Below are 23376 nucleotides of genomic sequence, written 5' to 3' on the forward strand. Positions count from 1 at the left end.
GAAAGAGGTGAAGAAAGCATCATGTCACCGAAGTCCAAGTCCATTTCTTTGACCTTGCTCACTGGCTCTGCTTTGGTTGACTCACTGCTGGGGTTTGTTGGACGTAGCTGCTGTTCTCCATTCTCCTTGAGTAGGATCTGTCACTAACTTTGCAGGTGTTCCTACTTGTCCCCACTAGGAATTTCAGCACAAGTTACTGACTTGCAGGTGCTGTTACAGGCAGGATATTGGACTAGGCAGACCTCTGCTCTGACCCAGTACTGCTGTTCTTATGACTCGCACAGCATCTGTTCAATCCGTGGATATATCAGCTTGAGGGGAGAAAAACCTGAACGCTTTTATTATTTACATTCACAAGAGCCCAGACTGTTTTTTCAGTTAGATGGTTTTTAAGGGGTGTTGCAAAAGCAGATGGACAAAAAGCTGCGTCATACTCACCTGCAAGCAAACAAATGGCAGCATTGCCAGTATGATTAATTGTTGCTGTAATAGAGGGGCTGCTGTTTCTGCAGTAGAAGGTCTAATGTGCCTGCTGCCCTGTATGGATAATTGTCTGTGCTCACATGCATTTTAAAGCACCTTAAATTAGATATCAACAGGTTTCCTCTTGCTACAGCATTCTAGGACCCACAAAATGAGGCTACCTTCTTCTTCCTTAGGATGCTGTTGGTTAGATGTAGGGATTGTTTTGACTTTCCCTGTTCGGAGGATGGTAGGTAGGGCATGATAAGATAGGACATGTAGCAAGGAAGAAGTATTCTCCAGCAGTTCCTTTTTTAGACTCCTCTGTTCTCCTACATGCTCTCTGTGTCACTTCCATTTACCAATGCATCTTTCTCCCATTTCTCTAATTTTTCTTTAAATACTTTCCTGCTCTGGAAGCCACTTTGTCTTAAACAAAAAACCCAACCCCAAACATGAACAATGTGGGAGCTTGACTGATAACACTTTTTGCCCTTATGTTTTTTACTATGTTGGAATAGCTGCTGTGTTACTTTGATATTCTTGATTGGTAATATTGTGGTACTTGCTCCAGGTTAGGTATGTTTAGGTACGTTGCCAAATGGGAAACAAAAGAAGGAAGAATACATATATTTTCCCTCTCCTCTGTTTACCACCTGTATGTTTAATATTTTGAAAAGCCTTTTTACAAGAGTAGTATATCATAAAACCTGCACTGTCTTCCATGGTGGTCAGCCGGCAAGAATGGCTTGTAGTCACGACATCCACATATGGTACATCCAGTGCCGTACATGTGGATATTGTCATAGGAAAAAGTGTTGGCTGATACAGATTAAATGTGTCACCTTTAAAAGGAAAAGATTTGCTTTTCAGTCTGGAGAAAATTCATCAAGGAGTATATTCATGCTAATATTCTTTTCAACAAAATTATCAAGAAATTTAAGTGATAGAACTAGGTAGTACGTGCACACAACAGTCATAATATTTTCTCCTTTAAGCCGTTTTCATTACTTCTATTACCTGCAACTACCTAAGAGGAATATTACAAACATTCAAAGTACTTTTAAAAAATTCCTGCTTGTCTTAAAGTTCTTCAAAATTATGTCTTAACGCTGAAGCAAATTTGTTAAGTATGCTTGCTGCAGTCTAAGTATTGATGGATAGCAAAATTTTTATAGGTAGCATGTTTTGGAACACGATGAAGTGGCTTTACTTTTCTCAGCATCTTTCCAGATGCTGTATTAAGTAATCTATGTAAATCTAACTGTTACAGATTAACCTTCTTAGCTGTCAGGTTGCAGCTTTTATTTATGTTTTTGCTGATCAGATTAAAAATGCTGCAGACACAGGTTGTGTTGCTAATATTAAATTTTGTATTCCGGTCTGTAATAAACGACTTTCCTCTGTGCATTGGAAAAACTGGTTAGTAGAGCTCAGAGTTTAATTAGTAGGCTGTTTATGAGACAGAATAGGTATTCTGAGTCATTGTTCAGAATTACTATGAAATTTCTTAGTGTTGTAGTGGCTTTTGTTTTTTGTTTGACAGAGACTGAGGTAAAAACCCTAAATGTTGCTGAATTAAACCATTTAATGATAAAATTACCAGGGCTTTTTGAATTTGCAGTCAACCAGGTTTCAGATACTGCTGCTGCAGTATATTGTTATATCCTACTTAATATTCTTGTTTTGCAAAACAAACTCTTGTTTTTCTCCAGTTTTATGTGGAGAAAACTGTGGAACTGTGCAACTTCCTTTAGACTGGAAGTGTTACTGCCACTATTTCCACATAAAAGGCTTCTAGGTTTGAGGATGCACTGGATTTTCATATCTTAGCTGTGCCTTTCCTTTCCTGATTCCTCTGCTTGCATAGTTCTTTTCAGTGAGAGAGCATGTTCTTGGCCTCTTAACAAAAATCTCTCTCCTATAAACCAAGTTGCATGTTACTTTGTTAAGCCATGACTGACTTTTCACTCTGCCCATGCAGTTCTCTGACCCATCACAAAAGTGGAAACCTTGGTCAGTGCACAGGCTCTATTGTGATTCTGTCCTTCTGCCTTTCTTCTCCCCATCACTCCACCACTCGCTACCATTGTCTTCTAGGATAGTGGTTTTCTCAAACTTTGACTCTGGGTGCCTGGCATCACTTTTTTGTGTGAAAGTTTGGTACATTTGCACCAAAATTGTGCACATCGGATCACTGATCTGAACTTGCTGTCCCTTCGGTTGAAGCCTGACCAGTGAAAAATCACTGTTTCTCTTGGTTTGCTTTCAGTTTCTGCTCCATTGTTCAGTATTAATTTTTTTTAGTTGCCTTCCACTTTCACCTAAACTTCAGAAATACCAGCATTTGGGATGGGATGCAGGAAGGGAAGATAAGTCTGCTGTAATGAAGCATGTGACTCTTCCATGATGTACTGGTTTGCACTGTTGGAGCACCCTTTTTCTTTGGTTTCAGACCATATAATTTTTTTACCCTCTTAATTTCATCTTCTCGTATGAGTAACAGTGTTAAGTAGCACACTTCTAATGTTTCATCTCCAGTCATAGTCTTTACACATTTGAAGTATCTATAAGCTTCTGCATCTCCTTTTAGTCACGATTTAACCAAGGGATAGCATATTTTAATGTTTTAATACTGGACATCTTGCATCTTAATTTGTTCTCAAGCCTTAAGTCATTCTTGATTTAAAAACCTGGTGGTTGCTGAAGTTGCCTTCAGTTTGTTGCTTTCCTTATATCCGGTACATACATTTCTTGTTATAGTTAAGTGTAGTCTTTAACATTCTTTATGTACTGCTGGTCCAGTGATGCTGTATCCCCTCTTCATGATGTGACAGCACGTATTTGGGATGTGAAAGGCTTCCTGTCATGTATTGCATGCTTTAGGTAATGCAGTGACTTCTTTTAATTCCTGTTAGAGACTTCTTTCCACACTGCTGCTTACCATTTTTATGTCCTGGTATGTCTTGCATGTTTTCCTGTGTCTATTTGTTTTCACTTTTTCTTACTGAATATTGTTTTAACTTAGCCTGTTTGTTTCTAATGTCTGCATTCTTGTGTTTAATTCGTCTCTTCAGCATTGAATTTACTGTTTGGGATAGACAAGTCATGGCTGTTTCTTGTCCATTCATGCCTGTCCCCAGAACACTGGATTTTTATAGTACAGTCCCTGTTCTGTTCTGGGACAAAGCGGGGAGGAGTTAAGCCTTGCTCTTCTCAGAACAGCTGCTAATTCAGAGGCTGTGTGCTCCTTGAAGGAAGGGGGAGGAGAAGATGAAAAGAAGGGAAGCAAGAGATGTCAACTTGGGGTGGGGGGGAATCCAAATATTTGTTCAGAAATGGAACTCAGTTGTCTTATGTATGTCAGGAGCATAGCTTCTGAAAACATACTTAATCAGTTGCTTGCAGTAGTATGTGAATCTACCTGTGCTTAAAATCTGGGTTTACATTTGATGAAACTTGATAGAGGCAGAAAAAAGAAAAAGGAGGATAGTATGTTCTGCAGCATGAAATGTGCGTGTTGTTTACAAGGTATCTCCAGCCCAGCACAACTCGCAATGGTCCAATAATAAGGTTACTGTCTTAGGGTGAGGGAGATGCAGTTTTAGGTGCCTGTTCTAGTGACTGTGTTACTCCATCCAAGTTCACCTCAGAAATCTCAATGCCTTTCGGTTTCTCTCTCCAAAACAGGAATAAAAGTGCTTTCCTCAGTGGTGTTTGTGAGGAAGGGTGTGTTAGAGATGAAATGCTTCCATGCTGCGGTAATGGGAACCGCAGAAGACTCCAGCCAAGTCAGCAGCATCTGTCTCAAACTGCCACTTAAACTTTGCATGCAGATTAGTCCATGTCCTCAAGTACAGTAATTACACAGCTGACTTTGATAAAACTCTGTGTAGTATGCAGGTAAGAGCAAAGTCTTGTTTCAGGTGAAATGCAGAACATCTGAAATACTAGAAGCCTTTGAGAGACTGTAAGGCACTATTTGCAAGAGTAGATGTGTTTTATATTGCTGGTATGGTCAAGTTTAAAATGGAGTAATCTTATGTTTTTGAAAGTCCTCTTGAAACTTCTGTGGGAGTAGGATTTTTGGAAGGATCTAGTGGTGCTGGGCAGCAGCATGTTCTGTCAAAGCATGCTTCATCTTGTTCTGTTTTCTGGATGGACATGTGGGGCTACTCCAGAATGAGAAGCATTAGTGTGTCTAATTTTGAGGGATAGCAGCTACTGTCAATTGGTATTTAATTTACATGAGAACTGCTACTGCTTCAGCATCTCCGGAAAGCAAGACATTAAATTACACCATCTTGCATTAAGGGATTTGTCAAAACTACAGAGGAGGACAAAACTCATGTAATCTCCTCTGGCACTGCCTGGTGAAGTCAAGCTTTCTAACTCGGCAAGGTGTTGGTTGAAAGCCTTGCTTCCTGTTGTGGGCAGCTTGCAGTTGGGTTCTTGGGGCTTTTGCTTTGTTTTTAAGTTCACTGTGTTCAGGTCCTGGTGGTTCTCTTCCAAACAGATGCAGAGGTCCAGGGGTCGCAGTTACCTCACTAGCACTAATCATTTGATCGCTTTAGCTACATTTATAGGATTTGTTTCACGTTTTGGGCAACGCTTTTTTATTCCCCTTTTTTCTAGGCTTGTTGTCATGGTATCTGGCACTTCCCATTCAGATATTAAAATTGAGTGAGTGGTGTCTGTATGTCTGGTTCATTTTCCCTCTTATCCTCTCCCTGAGGGAGAGTTTTACGTGGGATGTAGCACACCGTTTGCAAGGGCTTCCTTTGGGGGATTCTTTTAATCATGTAGTAGAGTCTCTGTTGGAGAGGGCCCGGTGTGCAGAAGCCCCTTCCACTTGGACTGGGGTATATGAAATCCTGCATGCATAGAGCTCCCATGGGAGCTCATGGTGCAACTCGTGACTCCCCCTCAGCCCCCCAAAACAGCCTGTCTCCTGCACAAACAAGCTTTTTAATCTCTCTGGCATTGCCAGGATTAAGGTGGTGATAAGAATTTCCTGCCTGCAGACTTCTGATGGGGAGAGTCCAGCCTTTGCTATTTGGGGATCAGGGCTCTGGTGCCTTAGGGGAAGAGTTTGAGGAATTCTGTCCCATCTGAGGAGGTTTGTGTCAGCGTGTACGCCTTTACAGATGCTCTAGCTAGAGCTAGTCTTCAGCCTGTGGAACACAGAGGGATTTTTCCCTGAGATTTGGGTTTAGATTTGCTTACTTGTTATGAAACTACAAACATGTTTTTTAGGAGGGGATCCGTTATAACGGTATCCCAGTACGAGTGTGGAACCTGGCTTTCCTCTCTGGTAGGATCTTAGGAAAAAGGATCTACTGACACTCAAATTTTGCTGATGGCTGCATGCATGCAGCATAGCCCAGCATATCTGGGCTCTAGATTGGGTTGTGTTTAAACACAGCTGACCTTCCTAATCTAGAAGGGGGATCTTCTCAAAAGAACTAAGAAGGGCACTCAAAATTTGATGGAAGGTTCCCAGACAAAACTTGCACCCAGTCACCTTCCTGCAAAAGGCAAAAACTAAACTATTTACTGTTCATCCTTCTCTCATTTTTGCTTTGAAAGACCGCACATTTTTCCCTAAATCCTTGCGAAAGTGATAGTTATGTTGTGATAGGAGAAGGATGCTTTCTTGCTATTCATTGCTATTAAATCCTAGTCTGTACACATATAAGGAGTCTGTATTCTAAATAAGCTGCAGACTAAACGGATGCTGTGATAGAGCTACACTAAGCACAGAACAAGTTACCTTCATGGTTGGATTACAGTAAATTGTGACAGTGACAGCCTTAGCTTAATTGTTTGGTCCTAGGAGCACTGTGTGCAGAAGCTGCTTCCCTCCTGGTTTGCTTCTCCTGTGACTGCAGTGTGCAATGCTGGGGTAACCTGCTGTGCTTCCCCTTGATAAGGGAATGGAGGGGGAATGAGACTGGTATAAAAAAAGCATTAGTCAAGGAGCAGGGTTTGAACTGGTCTCGTGATCAGATATTGTTTTCCCTTGATCTGAATCTTCTCTCCATAGCTTATGTCCTTTTTTAGGTAAACAGCTTTTTTGTTGGCAACTGTCATAGAACCAAAAAAAAGCAGTGGGCAATTCACTTGACCCTCTTTGTACACTTTTATGTATCTTCTCAAGGGTATTTAGGTAACCTTCTCTGAAAGCCTCTACTACATAGAGCGTTTCATGAGTTGCAGTTATGCTTTGTCCTTCCAGGAATGTGTTTAAAACACTTTTGAAATGGTTTGGAGGCTCACAGGGTTGTGCTCTAAAATGGGACTACCAGCTGGAGCAGGGCTTACCTTGAATGTCAGTAAGTCTCTTCTGTTACTGTTACTTAGAAGATGGAAAGCCTGACAAGTCTTTCTCTTGCCCATCTTTCTTGCTTGCCGCTTTCCTTGCCAGCCATCCATGGTTGTATTTATTAGGAATGTCCCCAATTTATGAGAATTGTTGGGGAAGGTTGAGGTTGAAGAGCATGTGCAGGTCTGCTTGGAAGGGTCACAGGTGGACAGCAAGTTGAGCTCAGCTGCTTCTATAGAGAAGCTCACCTTGGCACTAGTTTCTTCCCTAAATGTTCGCTGAGGTTGGAACAGGCAAAAATTGGAGCTGGGAGGCTCAGAATTCAGTGAGTGTTATTTTATCTTTTGGTCCCAAACCCGGAATGACTGAAGGCTGTTACTGTCTGACGGCTTCTGCCTGGCTAATATGAGATGAGCTGTCAGACGTGGCCTACTTCTGAAGGAAGGGATTGTCTCAAAGAAAAACATCGGTGCTTGGTGGTGTTCATGTTATGGCTGCCAGGCAGGCAGCTTTAATTAGTTTTACATTTGGGCAGGGGACAACAAAATCACAATTTAAGGCGGTTTGCATTGTTGCTGTCCCATTCTGTGCTTGTTTGCATGAGTAACTACTTATGGGGAGACCATAATCCTTTAATGTGACTTTGCATTCCAGAGTAATTTATTTTCAAGAAAAAAAGGATCTTTTTAAAACTTTTTTAACTTACCCAGCCACAGGTGAGCAATTCAAAATCATACTCTTCTATATGTTGCTTTTGGAATAGTTTCTGGCAACGGAAAGGTTTCAAATGTGTCTGAGAAAGTAGTTTACTTTTTTCCTTGTTAGAATGATTGCAGTAGGAGCTGTATGGAGAACAACCAGCAGGAACAGCAGTTTGTAGAGCTTCAGAGTAGAAGAGATTATGGATCACTTAATGCATCTTGCCAAAACTTTCCCTGGATTTAATTCCTGTTTGAGCTAGAGCATAGCTTTCAGAAAAAAAAAATTGAACTTTCAGAATTTCCAGTTGTAGAAGAGCTGACAAAAAGGTTGGTAGGTAGTTAAAATAATCTGTTACCTTCAATGTCAAAAACAGAACAAATGCATTCCCCAGGAAAACAGCATTTGCTTTGTTTTCTAGTCTGGTTTCTCTTGTTTCAATTGCCAAGCAAGGGGACTTGGCATACAAAGCTCAAATGTTTTATCTGCTGGACAGACATTAAAAAAAAATCAATCTGTACTTCAGATGAGTACTAATGTAGTACTGTTAAGGTTCAACTTAACCTTTTTTTGATCAGGTAGACAGATTGACCCCCATCTTCCAATTAAGAGTTTTTCAATCTTATAGTCTATTCTCATGGCACCATTGCCAAGGCATCAGTATCTTTCTTGAAGCACGTACACCAGGACTGGGCACGGTGCTTCGGCAGCGAAGCGCGCAGCCGGATGAGAAGCAGTGATTTTTCTTTCCAAGTGTGTGGCTTTTATGCCACAAAGAATCGTTTTAACCCTTTTGGCAGCATTGCAAGCCTGATGTGGTTGATTTATCTGTCACCCTGTATCCAAGTCCTTAATTTCCCATTTGGAAAGTATGCCATGGTTCTTGGTTTGTTGGGACGTAATCTTCGGTTTGTGCTATCTTAATTTACGTATTTGTAGTTTACCAAGGAGCTTAAATTGCTTTGCACCTTCAGTTTGTCCTTTTTGTTCTTATCCTCTCACCCTGTTTTTTTGCAGTCGATCTTCAGGAGCAAGGAGTTTGGTTTTTTCCACTCATCAATGGAAATAAACAGTTTAGGGCCAAGATCTGTTTCCTGAGAGAGACCTGTGGGAAAACATCTTTCTGGTGATTTCCTATTCGCAATTCCCAGTTAGAGATCTGTTGGCTGATTATTGTTTTTAATCCATTTAATGTGTACCATGTTAATTTTGTTTTAGTCAATTAAATAAGCAGTACCAAATCAGTACTTTATAGAAGACCAAGTATATCAATGCTATTAAATCGACATTCTTAAAATTTGTAAGTCAAACTTGTAATCTCATCAAGAAGGATGTCAGTTTAGTTTGACAGACTCTATTTTCCATAGACCTAATTTGATTGACGTTGATTTTATTACCCCTCTCTAATTCTTTATTACTAGAGTCCAGTAACGAATATTCTGTAATTTTTGCCTTGCTCAGCGTTAGGATGATGGACTTGTAATTACTTGGGTCATCCAGTCCTCCCTTTTTGAATTTCAGTGCAAAATTGTCTCTCAGGCTCCTGGAATTTGTTCAGTGCTGTAAGAATTACTGAAAATCGCAAGAGAGCCATTTGCCCCTTTTTTGGAGTCTATTCTGTGCAAGTAATCCAGATCATCTCATTTAAACATGTATAATTTTAGGAGCTTGTGTTTAACATCCACCTGGGTTGCTAGTTAGTACTTCATATAGCTTCTTCAGGTGTACATAACACATCTGTCTTCTCTGTACTGTTACTATTACTATCTGCTGATGAGTCAGTGTGAGTGTTAAGGGATCTTCTTCCTGTAATCTAAAAAAAACAAACAAGCTTTTGTTATTCTGACCTTTTCTAGCCAGAGTTTTTTTCCTGGGTTTTTTCATTTGTTTCCTATGATTTTTCTGTTCTAACTTATATTGGTTTCTATCTGTTTTCCCTTTATCTCTTAATTTAAATATGGAATTGGCCTAAGCAAACTGGTTTACAAGGGAAGTAAAGGCAGGTACAGGTCTCTAACTGGCACCGTCTTTTTCATGGTTGCATGTTTTTGGGTGTATGGATAAATGTTAGAAACAGGGTATATTGATTTTTTTTTCCATATTCTTTCTCATCGTGTGTTTTAATCTTGGTGATTTTTCAGCTCTGTGAAATGGAGCCTTCTAAAATACAAAATAGGTATGTTACCAGCTTGGGCTTGGCTTTGCATGTGTTTAAGACTGTCAAGTTCTTGATCATTTTTAACCTTGTTATTGCTCACTTCTAGACCTGTTCTTTACTGCATCATAGGAGGTCCACTATGCATTTTCTGCAAGCTAGATAAAATGTTCAGAAAGAGCAATGGTAATAGTGATATAACAAGGTGTTGTTTTAGGATCATCTAGAAATATCTCTTGCCTGCCTTACTGAATCGCAGCATGTGATGAACTATTGGATTCCAAATCACAGAAAATATTTACTCTTTATGGTGCTGTTCCTGGGAAGTGTAGCATGGGAATGAACTTCAGTGTCTGTGTAGAATCCCACTGAGAGGTCCAGCTGCTTGCTTCATGCTGCCAGCTTGTGTCCAAAGAAATGTTACCCTTTTTTGAGTACATGCAGTAAGAGTACATGATGAAAAAATCCTGAAAGTTCATACTGCTTCACTGTATTCTGGAACAAATACTTCTCTTATTTCTGTACTAGTAACAATTTTTAGTTCTTTCATGTCCTAGAGTCTGTTTTGTCTGACATAAGGTGTATTGCTCTTGAGAGTAATTTGAAAATAATATTTTTAGCTGGATATATAATTTTTTTGTTTCTTAGCTGTAAATGTTTAGCACACTAAAACTTTGTCTGCCAGCAGTCATAAAGCTTTTCACATTTTTTTTTTCCTGGGTTTATTTTCTTTTCAGTTTTTTGAGATGGGGGTTATCTATCTTCATTAAATGATGGTGTTCAGGGGAGATACTTGAAAATACAAAATAAATGAACAAAATATACCCCTGAAGTGGCAGGCTCTTAACTGAAACATTTTCTCCCTTCAGCTTCACTGGTACAAAGCAAAGTGTATGGCAGAAAGCAGCAACAGGAATTTGCTAATTGAAAGAATTGCACCAAGATTTCAGTAGGCTGCAAAGGGTGTGGGGTTTGAGGGGGTTTTTTAAGATGAAAGGGTTTTTTTAATTAACAAAGTCAGTGCTCAGAATGCTGAGTAGACCCACCCTAACTTTTTTGTGAGAATGTAGTCCAGCCAATATAGCAATTAACGTTTGATACAAAATCACAACCAATAGCTTATGAGTAACAGGCCTTAAATTCTATTACAAGTTTTATATATTTCATGATGTTCAGGAGTATATACTAACAAAAGGAAGTCGTGTTTCTGTGTACCTATTATTCTAAGCAAAATTTTATGACAATGTAATTGTTCGCTTTAAGCCAGGTTCTGCAGGCATGCATGCAGACAGCTTTGTTTGTGTTGGTACTCCTTATCCTTCACCTTGGAGAAAATACTTGTTTACATTTCCAGTTGGTAGTGAGAATCAAGAGATGATGATACCTAAATAATTTTAATAATGTTACTGGAGAACTCCAAGGAAAGGAGTGAATGGTCTATGAAATTTTCATATCATTCTTCTCTTGTATTGCCATTATTTCCCTTCCCTACAGCTTGTGTTGTCTGTGGGTTTGTTATCCATGGCCTCTTCCTTGCAGAAGTATTTACAGAAGTGAGAATGTTACTATGAGAGATTATTAAAAATCATTGTATATATTGTAGAGCTTGGTCAGTCCATGTGCTTTGAGAATAACAGTGGCTGGACATGGAAACCTGTGTTCAGACAGACTGACATAAATCCTAGGGCCTTGCATCAGCTACTCCTGTTACCTATGTACCTCTGAAGGTTGATAGATGGTTAATGGGAAAAGTAGGGATGTGAACTCGGGTTATCCAAGCCCTGATCCTTGTGTCTCCCTTCCTCTGTAAAAAGAGGTTCATTTCCTAGAGAATGGCTTCTTTCTGCCAAGGACTGTTCAGGATTAAATGTATTAAGGATTTGATGTGTTCAGAGGCACAGGGATTGGGGCTGTATAAAATATATCGGGTAGGCAAGAAAAGTAAGGCATGGCATAGAAAGTATCTTTACAGTATTTCTGCTCCAGGCTTCTTGCTCAGCCAGACTTCAGCTCGTTCTTGGTTAATGTTGTGTAACTTGGGTAAGAATATTTTTTGTTAATTTACTCTTTTTTCTGAAGTTAAATTGATTGGATGGAATTGCTCCCTGGATATATTGTAGTTTAAAACAGCCATTTCCTATCCTTACGTCTGCATGTGGGCATTTTAGACATGAACTGCAGTGTTTCCATGGATTTTTAAGGTCTTCCATCGCATAGTTAGCAGCTTCTAGTGCTTTGATCTGATTTTGTAAGACAGAAGCGCTCCCTGTATTTGTGTTACAGCAAATGCTGTATTTTTGGTGGCGTCTGACTTTGAGAAGCACACAGATGCTTTTTTGTAGTCCAGGAGACAAAGAAATAAAGCTTTGTGCTTGGGAGGCAGGATCCATGCCTCCAGGGTACATCAAGGCACTTTGTGTGCAGCTGCTTTTCCAACCTCCACGTTCTCTTTGTAAGCAGGAGCTGGGTTGCCGTTTGCTCCCACAGATAGAAGTCTTCCACAAGTGCTGCCCTTCTCCTTGGGGAGGGATTTTCACACGTTTCCTTTCTTGCTGCCTGTGAGCAGGAGCACCTAGATCCCCTGCACATCAGTGCCCAGAGGCAGGTCGTCTTTTGGCTTGCTATTTTCCAGATACACTGAATGGTGTATGAGAAGGAACGTGGCTGAAATACAGGACTGCTTGCCTGCCTGCTTGGGTTTGCTTATTCTTGAAATTTTATTAACTGTGTGTGTTTGTAAGTGGATGTGCCTTAATAAAAAACATAAGAACTGCTGTGTTTTCCAAATGTGCAAAATAACTTCAGTAGGAGGCTTGAGGAGGTAGGGATCTGGAAGAGACTGTCTATCATGTTGCATTAATAGAATTGATGCTGCAAAACTGGTACTTGGGAATTGGGAAAAGGTACTGCTCTGGTACGGGTCCTCAGCCCGTTGCAGATCCACAGCTCTGTCCCTGTGCTGCGTGAATGAGTATCTGTAGTGCTAACAGCATGGCCTCTCCAGCTCCTTGTTACTTATCCCAGCTATTAACCAGGTCTCTTCTTTCTACTGCAAACACAAACACAGATCTTGCTAGTAAAACAGAAGCTGTTGAAATTATTTTGGCTGCTAAAGTGGGCTTGTGCCATCCCGTGCGCAGCAGCAGTTGTTTTACTGTTTTGGTTTTGCTGTCATCTCTAATACACAGAGGAAAGCTTTAATGTGGTCTCTTATCCTACTGCAATTTGATCTGTCCTTTCTCTTCCTATTTACTGGCTGCTCACTGAGCAATAAAATGAGATGTAAAGTTGTTGTCTGTTTCTCAGTCAGCTGCTTCAAGGTTAGTGTTAAAACACTGTTTCCTAATTTTTGCTTTTTAAGCACTTATAAACTTGTTTATAAGCAGTAGCAAAATTATGTGTGTATGTTTATCATTTTTAAGAGGTGGCCTCGTTACTGCTCTGGCAGGTCAGCCAGTTACATTTATTAGGAACTCAGCACAAAACTATTACACAATTCTGCTGCTGTCAAGCCTCATACATGCTTTTCAGTAAACTCCTGGGGAAGGCAGGGTTGGGGGGTTGCTTCTTTTTGTTTTTAAAGTAGGATCCTTCAGAGCAGCAATTTTAAATTTTAATGCTGGCTTCCACTGTATTAAGGAGATAATAAAGTGGTGAAGAATGGTATAGAGACCATAGAGGAAAGCAGGGATGAAATGAATGGTGTAAGAAAATTATGATCCCGCTCTTGGAAATTGTTCCTGTGCTTAAAAAAACACTGAGTCCTTTTTTCTTTGTTTCTTGTGTTTCAACAGGGCAGAGTTTAGGGTATGGATTCGTTAACTATATTGATCCAAAGGATGCAGAGAAAGCCATTAACACTTTAAATGGACTCAGACTCCAGACCAAAACCATAAAGGTAAGACAATATAAAACACCTTTTGCTCAGTTCAAGAAGTAAAGAAAGGAGTTGAAATGGTTTCTGGCAATTTCATCACTATTTTAATCTCCATTGTAAGGGGCACTCAGCTAATGAGCTCCTTCTTGGAACAATGGGAAGATGTGCAGAAGATGAAATCTCTCTTCTCTGAAATTGCTGCTATTGTTATGGGGGGAAAGTAACAGGAACCTCCTAAAAGCGTTGCAGTGAGGCTTAAATGTAGAATAAAAAAGATGTAGTGATATCGTTATCCATAAATAGAGGTGAAGTACATGATGGTGTATTCATAAGATTACCCATTTTCTTGTGTTTTAATGGGAAATACCTTGATACAGAGCTCTCTTTTAGTGACACTCATGTCACTATCAGGTGTTGAAGGTATGTTTCTCTCAAGTTAGAATGTCATTCTCAAAAAAAAAAAATTTCTCAATTTCCCCATCCTTAGTTTGATTTATTCTTTCAAAAGCTGGAGGAATTAGCGATCCCACTGAAGTCTCTCATTTCGTTGTTGTAATAGACCATTAGTTATTCAACGACCTTCTTTAGTGGTCTCACAAGAAAAGCAGTTCCTACGCTGTCACATTTTTTGCTGCATGGCTGATGAAGCTTTTTTGAAACAGCTTACGGTAGATTTCCACATCCCAAATTCTGACACCTAATACAGCTCTAGGAATATGAATCAAAAAATTGAAGGGGAACAAACAGCAGATCTGATTCAAATTATCTGAAACTGCTTTGATCATATTTGAATGCTGGCTTTTGATTTGTACCATTTTCTTAATTTTTCTTCTGTACTTAATTTGTATTTCAAAGCAAAAAATGTTAAAGAATATAAAAATAGAATTTTCACTTTTGAAAATATGTCAGTGATTTCATATCTTGCAAAAAAGATACCGTATGGTCAATACTTTAGTTCTACTTACCCTTTCTCGCTAAAGGCTTTGGTTTGGACAAAGTGGTATTCCCTACAGCAAAAATATTTGTTGGATTCCTGTGCATCTCCAAGGATTGTCTCAAGCAAGTTTTTCCCTGGTCTGTTTGATTAGTGAAGAGCAGAGGTCCTGAGCCGAGGGTTATGAAAGTGGTGGAGTAGCTGCATTGATTACATAGAGAAAGCTACTTCCAAACCTCTCTTAGACCGACCAGGTTCCATCCCATAGATATGTATGTGGGCCATATATCAATGCTCACAGCATGGTTTTATAGAGTTAAATAGAAAAACTTATAGGAATATGTAAGGCAAAGCAGCAAAATCTACTGTCTTATCTACTGCTGCAGGTGGAAATACATGCTTGGACTCAGCAGTTCGGGCTTAGAGTGAAAAGTTGAGCAGTAAGTTGCTCTCCAGATTGCTTTTAAAGGCATGTTATCGGGGAAAAATACAATATTTTGAAAGTACTAACCTGTCTTCTAAATACTTTATTAAAAAATCAGTAGAACTTGAAAAATCTAGTTCAGTTTTTAATGCAGCACTTTTATATTTTGAATGCTACTCAGCGTTAGCAAAGGTGCTACATCTCTTGTCCTAAGTACGTATGTTGCTTTGCCTTTGGGGGTTTTTTTGTGAGCCAGAGCAATGCTATTTTATTCATAATATTCCAAGGTTACAGGAAACAGAAGCTACAAAAAGGCCTCCAAAAACTCCAACCCACCCCAATTATTATTTTACATTTCTCACATGCAAAATTAAACCATTATGCCTTCCTTTTTATCATGTATAGTAAGATTTTTGTTTTCAGGAACTTCCAATGCTAAAACATCTTTGCAGAATGTTTTTTCTTTAATTTTTTTCAATTCAGTATAAATTTTACGAATATAAGTGGCTTATTAGGTTTGGGTTTTTCATGCTTATAAATAGCTAGTATACTCTTACAGAATACATGACATTTTGTTGGGCTCTTGAAATCTGTTAAAATTTAATAATAAGCAAAGAGATTGACCTAACCTACACACACAGGAGCTGCATAATTTCTTCAGTGATTGGGAAGATATATGGAGGCTTTGTTTTTTTTTAAATAAAACTGCTTTCAAGTAAGTGTTTATGCAGTTGCCTAAAACTCAAGGGAGCCTTCTATTCAAATAGTCAAGCTTTGGACCCATGGACATCTAATTTGCAGTTCTCAGCCCAATTTTTAATTGCAGAATCGCATGAGATTACCTCACCTTATCCCCTTGGTTTTTTTGTATTTTTAGTTATGTTTTGCTCTTAGAAGTCTGCTTCCTTGGTACTGTGTGATGGGGATGGAGGTATCCCAAAGTTCAGACTAGCTGAGCGGTGAATCATGTATTTTTACTGCTCCCGGCAGCGCCCATGTCGCTGGAGATGTCCCTCGTTTCCAAATGGTTGCAAAGGGGTGAGAAATTGTACTCGGCGCTGCTGAAGTCTCCTAGCTTGTCTGTTGCCCCCACATGTCCTTTTCTGGCATCTCACTGCGATTCATTATAAGTTTGAAATATTTTAATTCATGGAATTACTACATTTAATTATCAGAACCGATTCCTTTAGTCTAGCTAGATGCCCTTTACAGTTATTAAAAATGTACTTTCAGTGCATTAAAAAAGCCTGTCTCAAAAGAACATATAGAAAGGGATTTGGTGGCATATAGTTTTGTAGGCTAAAAAAATATTTCATTAAATACTAGAATAACATTGACCTGGAAAAGTACTGATTTTATTACTTTATTCTGTTTTCTTCATGAGGTGGTTGGTTTTTATGCCCCAGAATGAATCTGTAATGTCCTATTGATGGATAGGCTGAACCTTGGCCTCTACCCATGTATGCTGTGTAGCTGCAGCCCTGCAGGTAGCATTTTTCTGACTGCCTTTCTGTTTGGAAGCTGTTTTTGATGGAAAGTTCAAATGAATAATATGTGAAAGCCCTTTACAGGGGCAAATTACTTCTGCTTGCCAAGGTCACCTTGGTCCTGCTGGCTGTGTCCATCTCCCTGCTCAAACAGTTGTGGGCTCTGCTGTCCCTTGCACCTAGACTGCATGTGAGCTGGCTCTGGGGGGGTCATATTTGCACTCATTTTTTGACCCCACAAGGCTTAATTCCTGTTTAAAAAAAAAAAGATTTTCTGCATATGTCCCCAAATCCTGTCCTTTTCACTTCTGTAATGTTTTCATGGCAGTTTAATTTTCTCTCTCCTGATGCCTTGCAAAACAGCCATGCAGTCACAGGAGGAACTGGTTTTATGGCAGGATCAGCAAAACAGCTAGGCACAGTCTGCTCTCAGATGTGCGGACTAAAATAACTGAAGATATGTTCTTTTTATTTCATTGTTACAATAAATAATCCCTTTTTGCTGTAGCAGCTAAAATATTTATGTGCATTTTATTTAAGTCAGTGATGCCCTTTCAAGTCAAAGTCGAGAGGTGACTATTTACAGAATATCTGTTTGGGGAAAGCATTGAAGGAAGTGTTATGTGTTTGGTAATAGGTTATACACGTTATGTTCCTCCTCAGCTGATCATAGTGCATATTTTATTTACACCATTTCATAGCATCATCATCATCTTGTGAGGGAGAAGGTCTTCACTTTATTTTTACAGCTGAAGCTTGACATAATTCTACAAAACAGCTTTAGAATGAGGGAAGATACAGAGCGTGTTGAAATAAATATATATTCCAGAAATTGAATCTATTTTTAGAAATGAAATTTGCCCATCCATAAAAGCATATGAAAGGTCACTGCTGCTGTTGAAGATTGCCTGGCAATTCAGTTGCATCAAATATCAGAAAGAAAATAAGATGTGTGATGCATGGGGTACAGATTGTTTAAACTGTGCTGCTTTGCCCTGGAAAAAAGGACAGCATCTGAAAGGATGTGAAGGAAGCGTTTTATAATTTACATGGGGATTCAGGTGACCTGGCTTCATGTTGGGGGATGCTGGAACAAGGGTGGAACAGAGTTTTGAAGGGAAGTTTGAAATCTAAAAAGAGCCAGTGACCCCCTGAAGCGCAGTCTTGTGTCCCACTCTCCTCCCTTTTCTCTGTCACCTGAGAAATAGGTTTGTTTCTCTTTTCCCTCGCAGGAGCAGGTAGCATGCTGTGACACTGCTGGAGCGAAGGCGAAGTCTCCAGTGAGGGGAGAAGGAATCTGGGTTCTCCGAGCCCTTAAAGCCTTTCAGTTTTTAAATCCATCAAATCTTCAGATGATGAAATACTAAACAGATAGGATCATTCCTCTGTGGTCAGAGCCTTTCTTTAATTATTTTAATTTTCAGTTAAATTAACAAGTAACATGGAATGTAGCTACTGCTATTTTGACACTTCCTATTGTTAGTTAAAAATGTTTATTTCTGCTTTACTCTCCTGGTTTGATTAATAGGACTGGATGGTCCTAGTTTAAAATACAGCAAGTAGGGCTGCAGGAGAAAGTAATCCTATGTTTTCTGGAAATAAAATAGTAACACTACTGCTCAAAGATCTTGCTATTTATCTTGGTTTCTCTGGTGTTTTTCGAAATGCCAGATATTTCTGCAAAATTCAGGCTCTAAATCTGTCCATGTTAATTCTTGTAATTGTCTGCAAAACTGCAAACCATCCTGTCACTGTAGGGTAACCAAATAACAGCAACCTCAGACTTCTCCATCCTACAAAGTCATTTGTCAAAGATTGCCTTTGAGTTGTGCTCAGCAGGTGAAGGGGGTGCAGGAAGCAGAAGGCAGGGGAGGAGGAAGACTGTGGCAGCGAGTGATGGGGAAGAGAGCTGCATCCTCTGCACCCTGTCCCAAACTGCTTGGGAGGTATGCGGGGGAGTTAAACCCAACAATTTGAGTTGCAGCCAGAAAGTGCTGGCTTGCTGATAGTTACAGTAGCAGAGCTCTGGTGTTGAGTGCCCTTGGTGTAATACTCTGCCAAAAACCCTGCGTTTTCCACTCGTATTCTCCTATAGCGTCCCCGGGGGCTACCTGCCACCGAGCTGGCCAGCCACCACCTGCAGCTGCTTCTCCCGGTGAAGAAATGAGATGATGTGCAAGGCCGGGCGGTAAAGGGAGGGTGTACAGAGAGATCTGGGGATACCCTGATTTGTGGGGGAGCTGGGGAAAACAAAATAGAGGAAGGCACAGAGAGGGCTTAGGCGTTTTGTGAGGGAGAACAGATGGAGGGTCTGGGGGGGTGGAAGATACTGGGAAGATCTGAGCATGTTGGACTACGGTGCAGAGGGGTTTGCATTTTTAAGCTTCCCATGTATGCAGTTGCATTGGGCTCCCCATATGTACAGGGACGCAGCGTGTGCTGCACCCGTGTGCTCTGCCAGCTCACCGGCTGCCTTCAGATGTGCTCAGCTGCATTTCCCCCTGAGCTCCAGCAAAGCTTTGTAGAGGTTAGAGGTGTAAAAGAGCATGTGCTCCTTTCCTTCCCTGAAAATTCAGATTACAGGCATTTGCAAGCTGCAGATTTGGGATGTAGTTCTATAGTTCCTTTTAAAATTAAGGTAATTGCCTGTTCTGTTTTGTGGTAGCTCAGAGTTAGTCATAAGAGGGGTCATCTGCTGTGACTGCTGCACCCTGCGACAAAGCCTTGGACAAGAAACTTTAAAGATGCCGCAGACCTGGAAAGCCTCAACTAAGTTTATTTCGGTTTTGCTCTCTAGGAGCCTCTGTCTGCATAACCTTTTGGACTTTGTAGTGCTTATTAACAAACCCTCCTCCAGCCTTTGTGCCCATAGTGATGCTGTGGCTCGAAGGACCTTTCAGTGCTGTGTTTGAAGGTTCAGATTTGGCTCTGCTGCTTTCAGCAGGCACCGGAGAGTCTTTACCTGTAAGTTCTGTGCATCTTCTCTTAATCGAGATTTCTCTTTTAAACTGCTTCAGTTTTGCCAATGAATCCATTTCATTCCACAGAGCTGGAGCAATTATTTCTCTTAGCCCTGCTCTTGATACAGCCGGAGTGCTTCTAGGTTATTATCTATGGATGTCTTTCCTGAAATGATGGGACAGACCATTGTATCTTACCTGCAATCATAATTAATCCCAGTAAAATGGCATTGAATTGCTCAACAGTAAAGTGCATCGTCAGTCCGCTCCATCCCCCAACCAAGGGCTTGGAGAAGAGAAAGGACAAAGCAGTGCAAGTGGTGAATGTGAAAATATTCTAGGTTTTGGTCTGCAGCTCCCAGACCAGAGGGTTTCTGTGTGCAACTGTTCTGATAAAGCATGTAGCTTTCACAGGGAGGTTTCTTAAATCTGTGTTTTTGCACAAAATTAGGGCATGGGCGAGGGCCTGGAAGTGCCTATGGGGAAACATCTCTTCTGGCCATAGCCCATTAACATCCTCTGGTGTTAAGCAGATTTTACTTCTGGTTTTGTATGTGCATGAAACAAGTGAGACTGTGCTTATTTACACGTGAAGCTCTTTGAGTGGTCATGTTAAAGCACTTGCAGTGCGTACCAGTGGAATAAGAGGCAGCAGGTGAAGGAAGGGTTTTCCCCATTTTACATGTTTGGACCTCAAGCAGAAAAAAGTGAAGTGACTCACCCCAAAAGTCATTCAAGAAATCCTACATCTCGGAGCATGTAATGCAAAGAGACAAAGCAAAGCCTTTCAAAATTAAGGTCACCAAGAAGGTTAGTATTTTTGAATGTTACGCATGCTTTTTTGAAAGCTGCACAGGGAGTCAGTTAACACTGACTGCACCTTACCTGCTCGTGGCTGGAGAGATGTCCCAGGGATTGCAGGTACGATTGGTAGGGTGGTTCAGTGGCCTGTGGATGCCTGTGCTGCCATGCAGTGCACTCTGATTAAAGGCTCCTGACTAGTCTCGTGTTCCCCAGGTGAGTAAAACTAGATGCAGAGCAAGACATAAATCTCCTTGGAGAAGCTTTGTTTTTGAAAGACATGAGCTGCTAGGTTGCTTGTCAGCAGATGTTTTGATAGGGGCAGGGTGGCTCTGCTGGCTCAGCACATCGTTTCAGGGAAGGACAATGCTGTTCCTCTTTGGAGCAGATGGGAGTTGAGAGATTATTCTGACTTACGCCACAAAAAAATTAATTTTGGGAGGAGTCTTCTAGAAATGGACTCAATGTTTGAGAAGTCTGGGATCAGCATATGAGCTGAAGGCATCTCCTCTGATGAGCAGCAGTGAAGTGGTTAAGTGTTTAAATGGTTGCTGTTACATGTCCAGTGCCTTGCCTCTGTAAGACAAATGGGATGCGTTCATGCCTCTGGGTGCCTTTGCTGTGGGCTCAGACTTGGAAAGACCAGACCGCTTCAATTTATGTTCAGAAGAGTCTTGAAGTTAGAAATTTTTCATAGTTTCCTATGTGGGAAAACGGGTAGGAAATCAATAGGGAAGGTAATTACATTAACTTGGAGACATTTTCTGTGCTCCTTAACAAAAACGCGCATTACCATGGAAGATATGAAACGCTGGACCTTATGACTCTGCAATAGTGTTTGGAGACAGTAGTGCAGACTCTTAAGAGATGGCTGTTTATACTAAAGAGAAGCCCTTACACAGGCTAATGTTCAATGTCAGATTAGAAATATCCTGGCAAATGTTTTTCAGTTAGTGTATATATATATTTATAGAAACTAACATTGGAGGCCAGCAAGCCATAAAATGAATTGTACAGTATTTTATTATCTTCCTTGCAAATTTGACCAAAACTCCTAAATGGTCTTATGCAGTGAAATATAACACCATCATTTGACCTCCAACTGTCATATAAATGGACAAACATTATAATGCTGCGAAATGCCTGGGTCAAACAGTAGCTTGGCATACTCCAGTTCATTTATTTTGAATTTCTTGTGGTGGCTAGGATTTCCGTATTCTTTTCTTTTTAAACACACTGTTTCATTACAAGGCACTAACACTGCCATGAGCAAAAAAAAATAATTCTTAAGCGTGAATATAATGCAGCATCCTCACCCAGTGCTTTACGGTTTTCAGTGATAAAATGGGAGCTGTTTTTGGCTCCCTTTTTAACTTTCACAGCACCAAAGAGCTTCTGGTCTGGTGGAGGGTCAGGGTGGGCGTTTTCTTCCTTCGATAGCTAATATATGGGAAGACATCCTGTCCTCAGTGCTAACTGAATAATAGCTTGAAAGCAGGACGGCGTGGTCTAACCAATTGATTTGTCATTGGCTGACCTGAGAGGGGAGACGAAAAAGATTCAAAAGCAGATAAATAATTGATATTACCAGCCTTGAGTCCATTCAGCTTGCAACCTTTTCTCCTTGATACTAAAGGTGGCTGAGTTGCTTTTGGCAGCTGCTTTCTTTGGCCCAGGCTCCCCTGCAGCCTGAATGTTTAATTGCAGGAGGAAATAAAAATTAGACCTGAGTAGTGATAGGTGTTTACATGTGCTGTAAGTAGATGGATTTGTGAGCGTGTGCAGTCTCTCCTTCCACTGCATGTCTGCATGGCCCGCAAGAGCAGAGCATTTTCTGTATGTAGAAGTATGTATATATAAAATGTCAGGCACTCAGTGCTCCGAGAAGTAGTGTTTTTTGCATATCCCAATACTTTTCATCTTCTCTGTAATGTGGCATTTGGTTAATGAATGTGCCAGAGTGAGAAAACCCAAAGGAAACCCCTGGCTGTTTTCCCAGGAACTTTATTAATTTTGCAGCTCTCAGTTTTGAGGAATAGGTAAGGTCCCTACCCCCACTCCAGAGAGGCTCTTAAGTGTTTTTTAAACTGTTACTCCTAAAGTAGGTTAAACTGTAGGTGTCTGAACCCTTACGGTACCCTCTCAAGGGTAAGGCATTTGCAGAGTGTGGAGAGAGAGTCTGCTTTTCCGAATGCCCTGGCACGGGGTATAGATGAGAAGCCACTGATACGAGACCAGCAAACCAAGAAGCATGGTCAAAACAGTGGTTTTCAGCATGGTATCTGTAGGTGAAAGCACAGTGCAGTTATCCCTGGTTTCCCCAAGCACCTGGCTTGATCTTAGTTACATAAAAGCCAAATAGTGTTGTGTGTGTTCTGGTCCTAGAGCATCAGAGGGGTGTTTGGGACCAGCAATTAAGTGACTTAAATGCTGCACCTCATCAGGAGCTCGTGGGCTGTGAGGTCCTAAATTGCTGAGGCACAAAATAGTTTCCACCCCAACATACTTCTCCCTTTCAGCACTGATCTCAGCACCTGAAGGTTTCTCTGCTCGTTATGTCTGCTTGTGCCTTTGTGCTGTGCCTGAGCTTGCCTCAGTTGATAACAAATGTTTTATCTAACCTCTTTTTCACATTTCTTTCTCTAAATTTTTCCACCTCCTCTCTCTAGCCTTCTCTGTAAATGTTAGATTTAAAAGGTTATGTACAAACATGTAAGTTTTAAAGAAGTTGCCAAAAACCTTAAAATCTAGAATCTTTAGAGTTTGTGTGCTATTATGCAGGGAAGATTGTGGAAGCAAATATTAGTCATTCACATAATTTTCTGTGTTGAGTCAACATCTATTTTTAGGTGTGGAGCACATAGACAACTCTTTGACACAACACATAAAGACATTCATTTGACATCATTTGTGTTTGGGCTAAGGCTTGGGAAGAGGGGAAGACAATTGCTGAAAGCATTGTATTCATGATGGGACCTCCCCATTTCCTTCCAAGACACATTTTAAGACAATGTAGGAATGTACTGATCTGTTTATATTTAAATAAATCAAGATGAAGTGCAAAATATTCAGGTTTGGATCCAGTGCTATTTCAGATGTGCTGCAAAGTAATTCTTCATGATCTGTGCTGAATACTTGCCATTGCTTTATCCAGGAAGTAGTTTTATTACGTTAAATGTGTGTATCCTAAATGTGTATATATTAAAAATGCAGAAGGCTTTTTATGCACATATTATAATTACAAATCTGATT

At 40.4% G+C, this 23376-nt stretch overlaps 1 protein-coding gene across 6 annotated transcripts in view; it reads left to right on the forward strand.

The window, feature by feature from the left end:
* ELAVL4 (ELAV like neuron-specific RNA binding protein 4) overlaps positions 1 to 23376 on the forward strand; it is a 65927-nt gene that overhangs the window by 31765 nt on the left and 10786 nt on the right. For all 6 annotated transcript variants that reach the window (XM_009318708.1, XM_009318710.1, XM_009318713.1 and 3 more), the window contains one exon: positions 13436 to 13539. In XM_009318708.1, coding sequence (XP_009316983.1) covers positions 13436 to 13539 — 104 coding nt within the window. The remainder of the gene's footprint in view (positions 1 to 13435; positions 13540 to 23376) is intronic.

The sequence above is a fragment of the Pygoscelis adeliae genome, unplaced genomic scaffold, assembly GCF_000699105.1.
Source record: "Pygoscelis adeliae isolate BGI_AS28 unplaced genomic scaffold, ASM69910v1 Scaffold82, whole genome shotgun sequence".
Lineage (NCBI taxonomy): Eukaryota > Metazoa > Chordata > Aves > Sphenisciformes > Spheniscidae > Pygoscelis > Pygoscelis adeliae.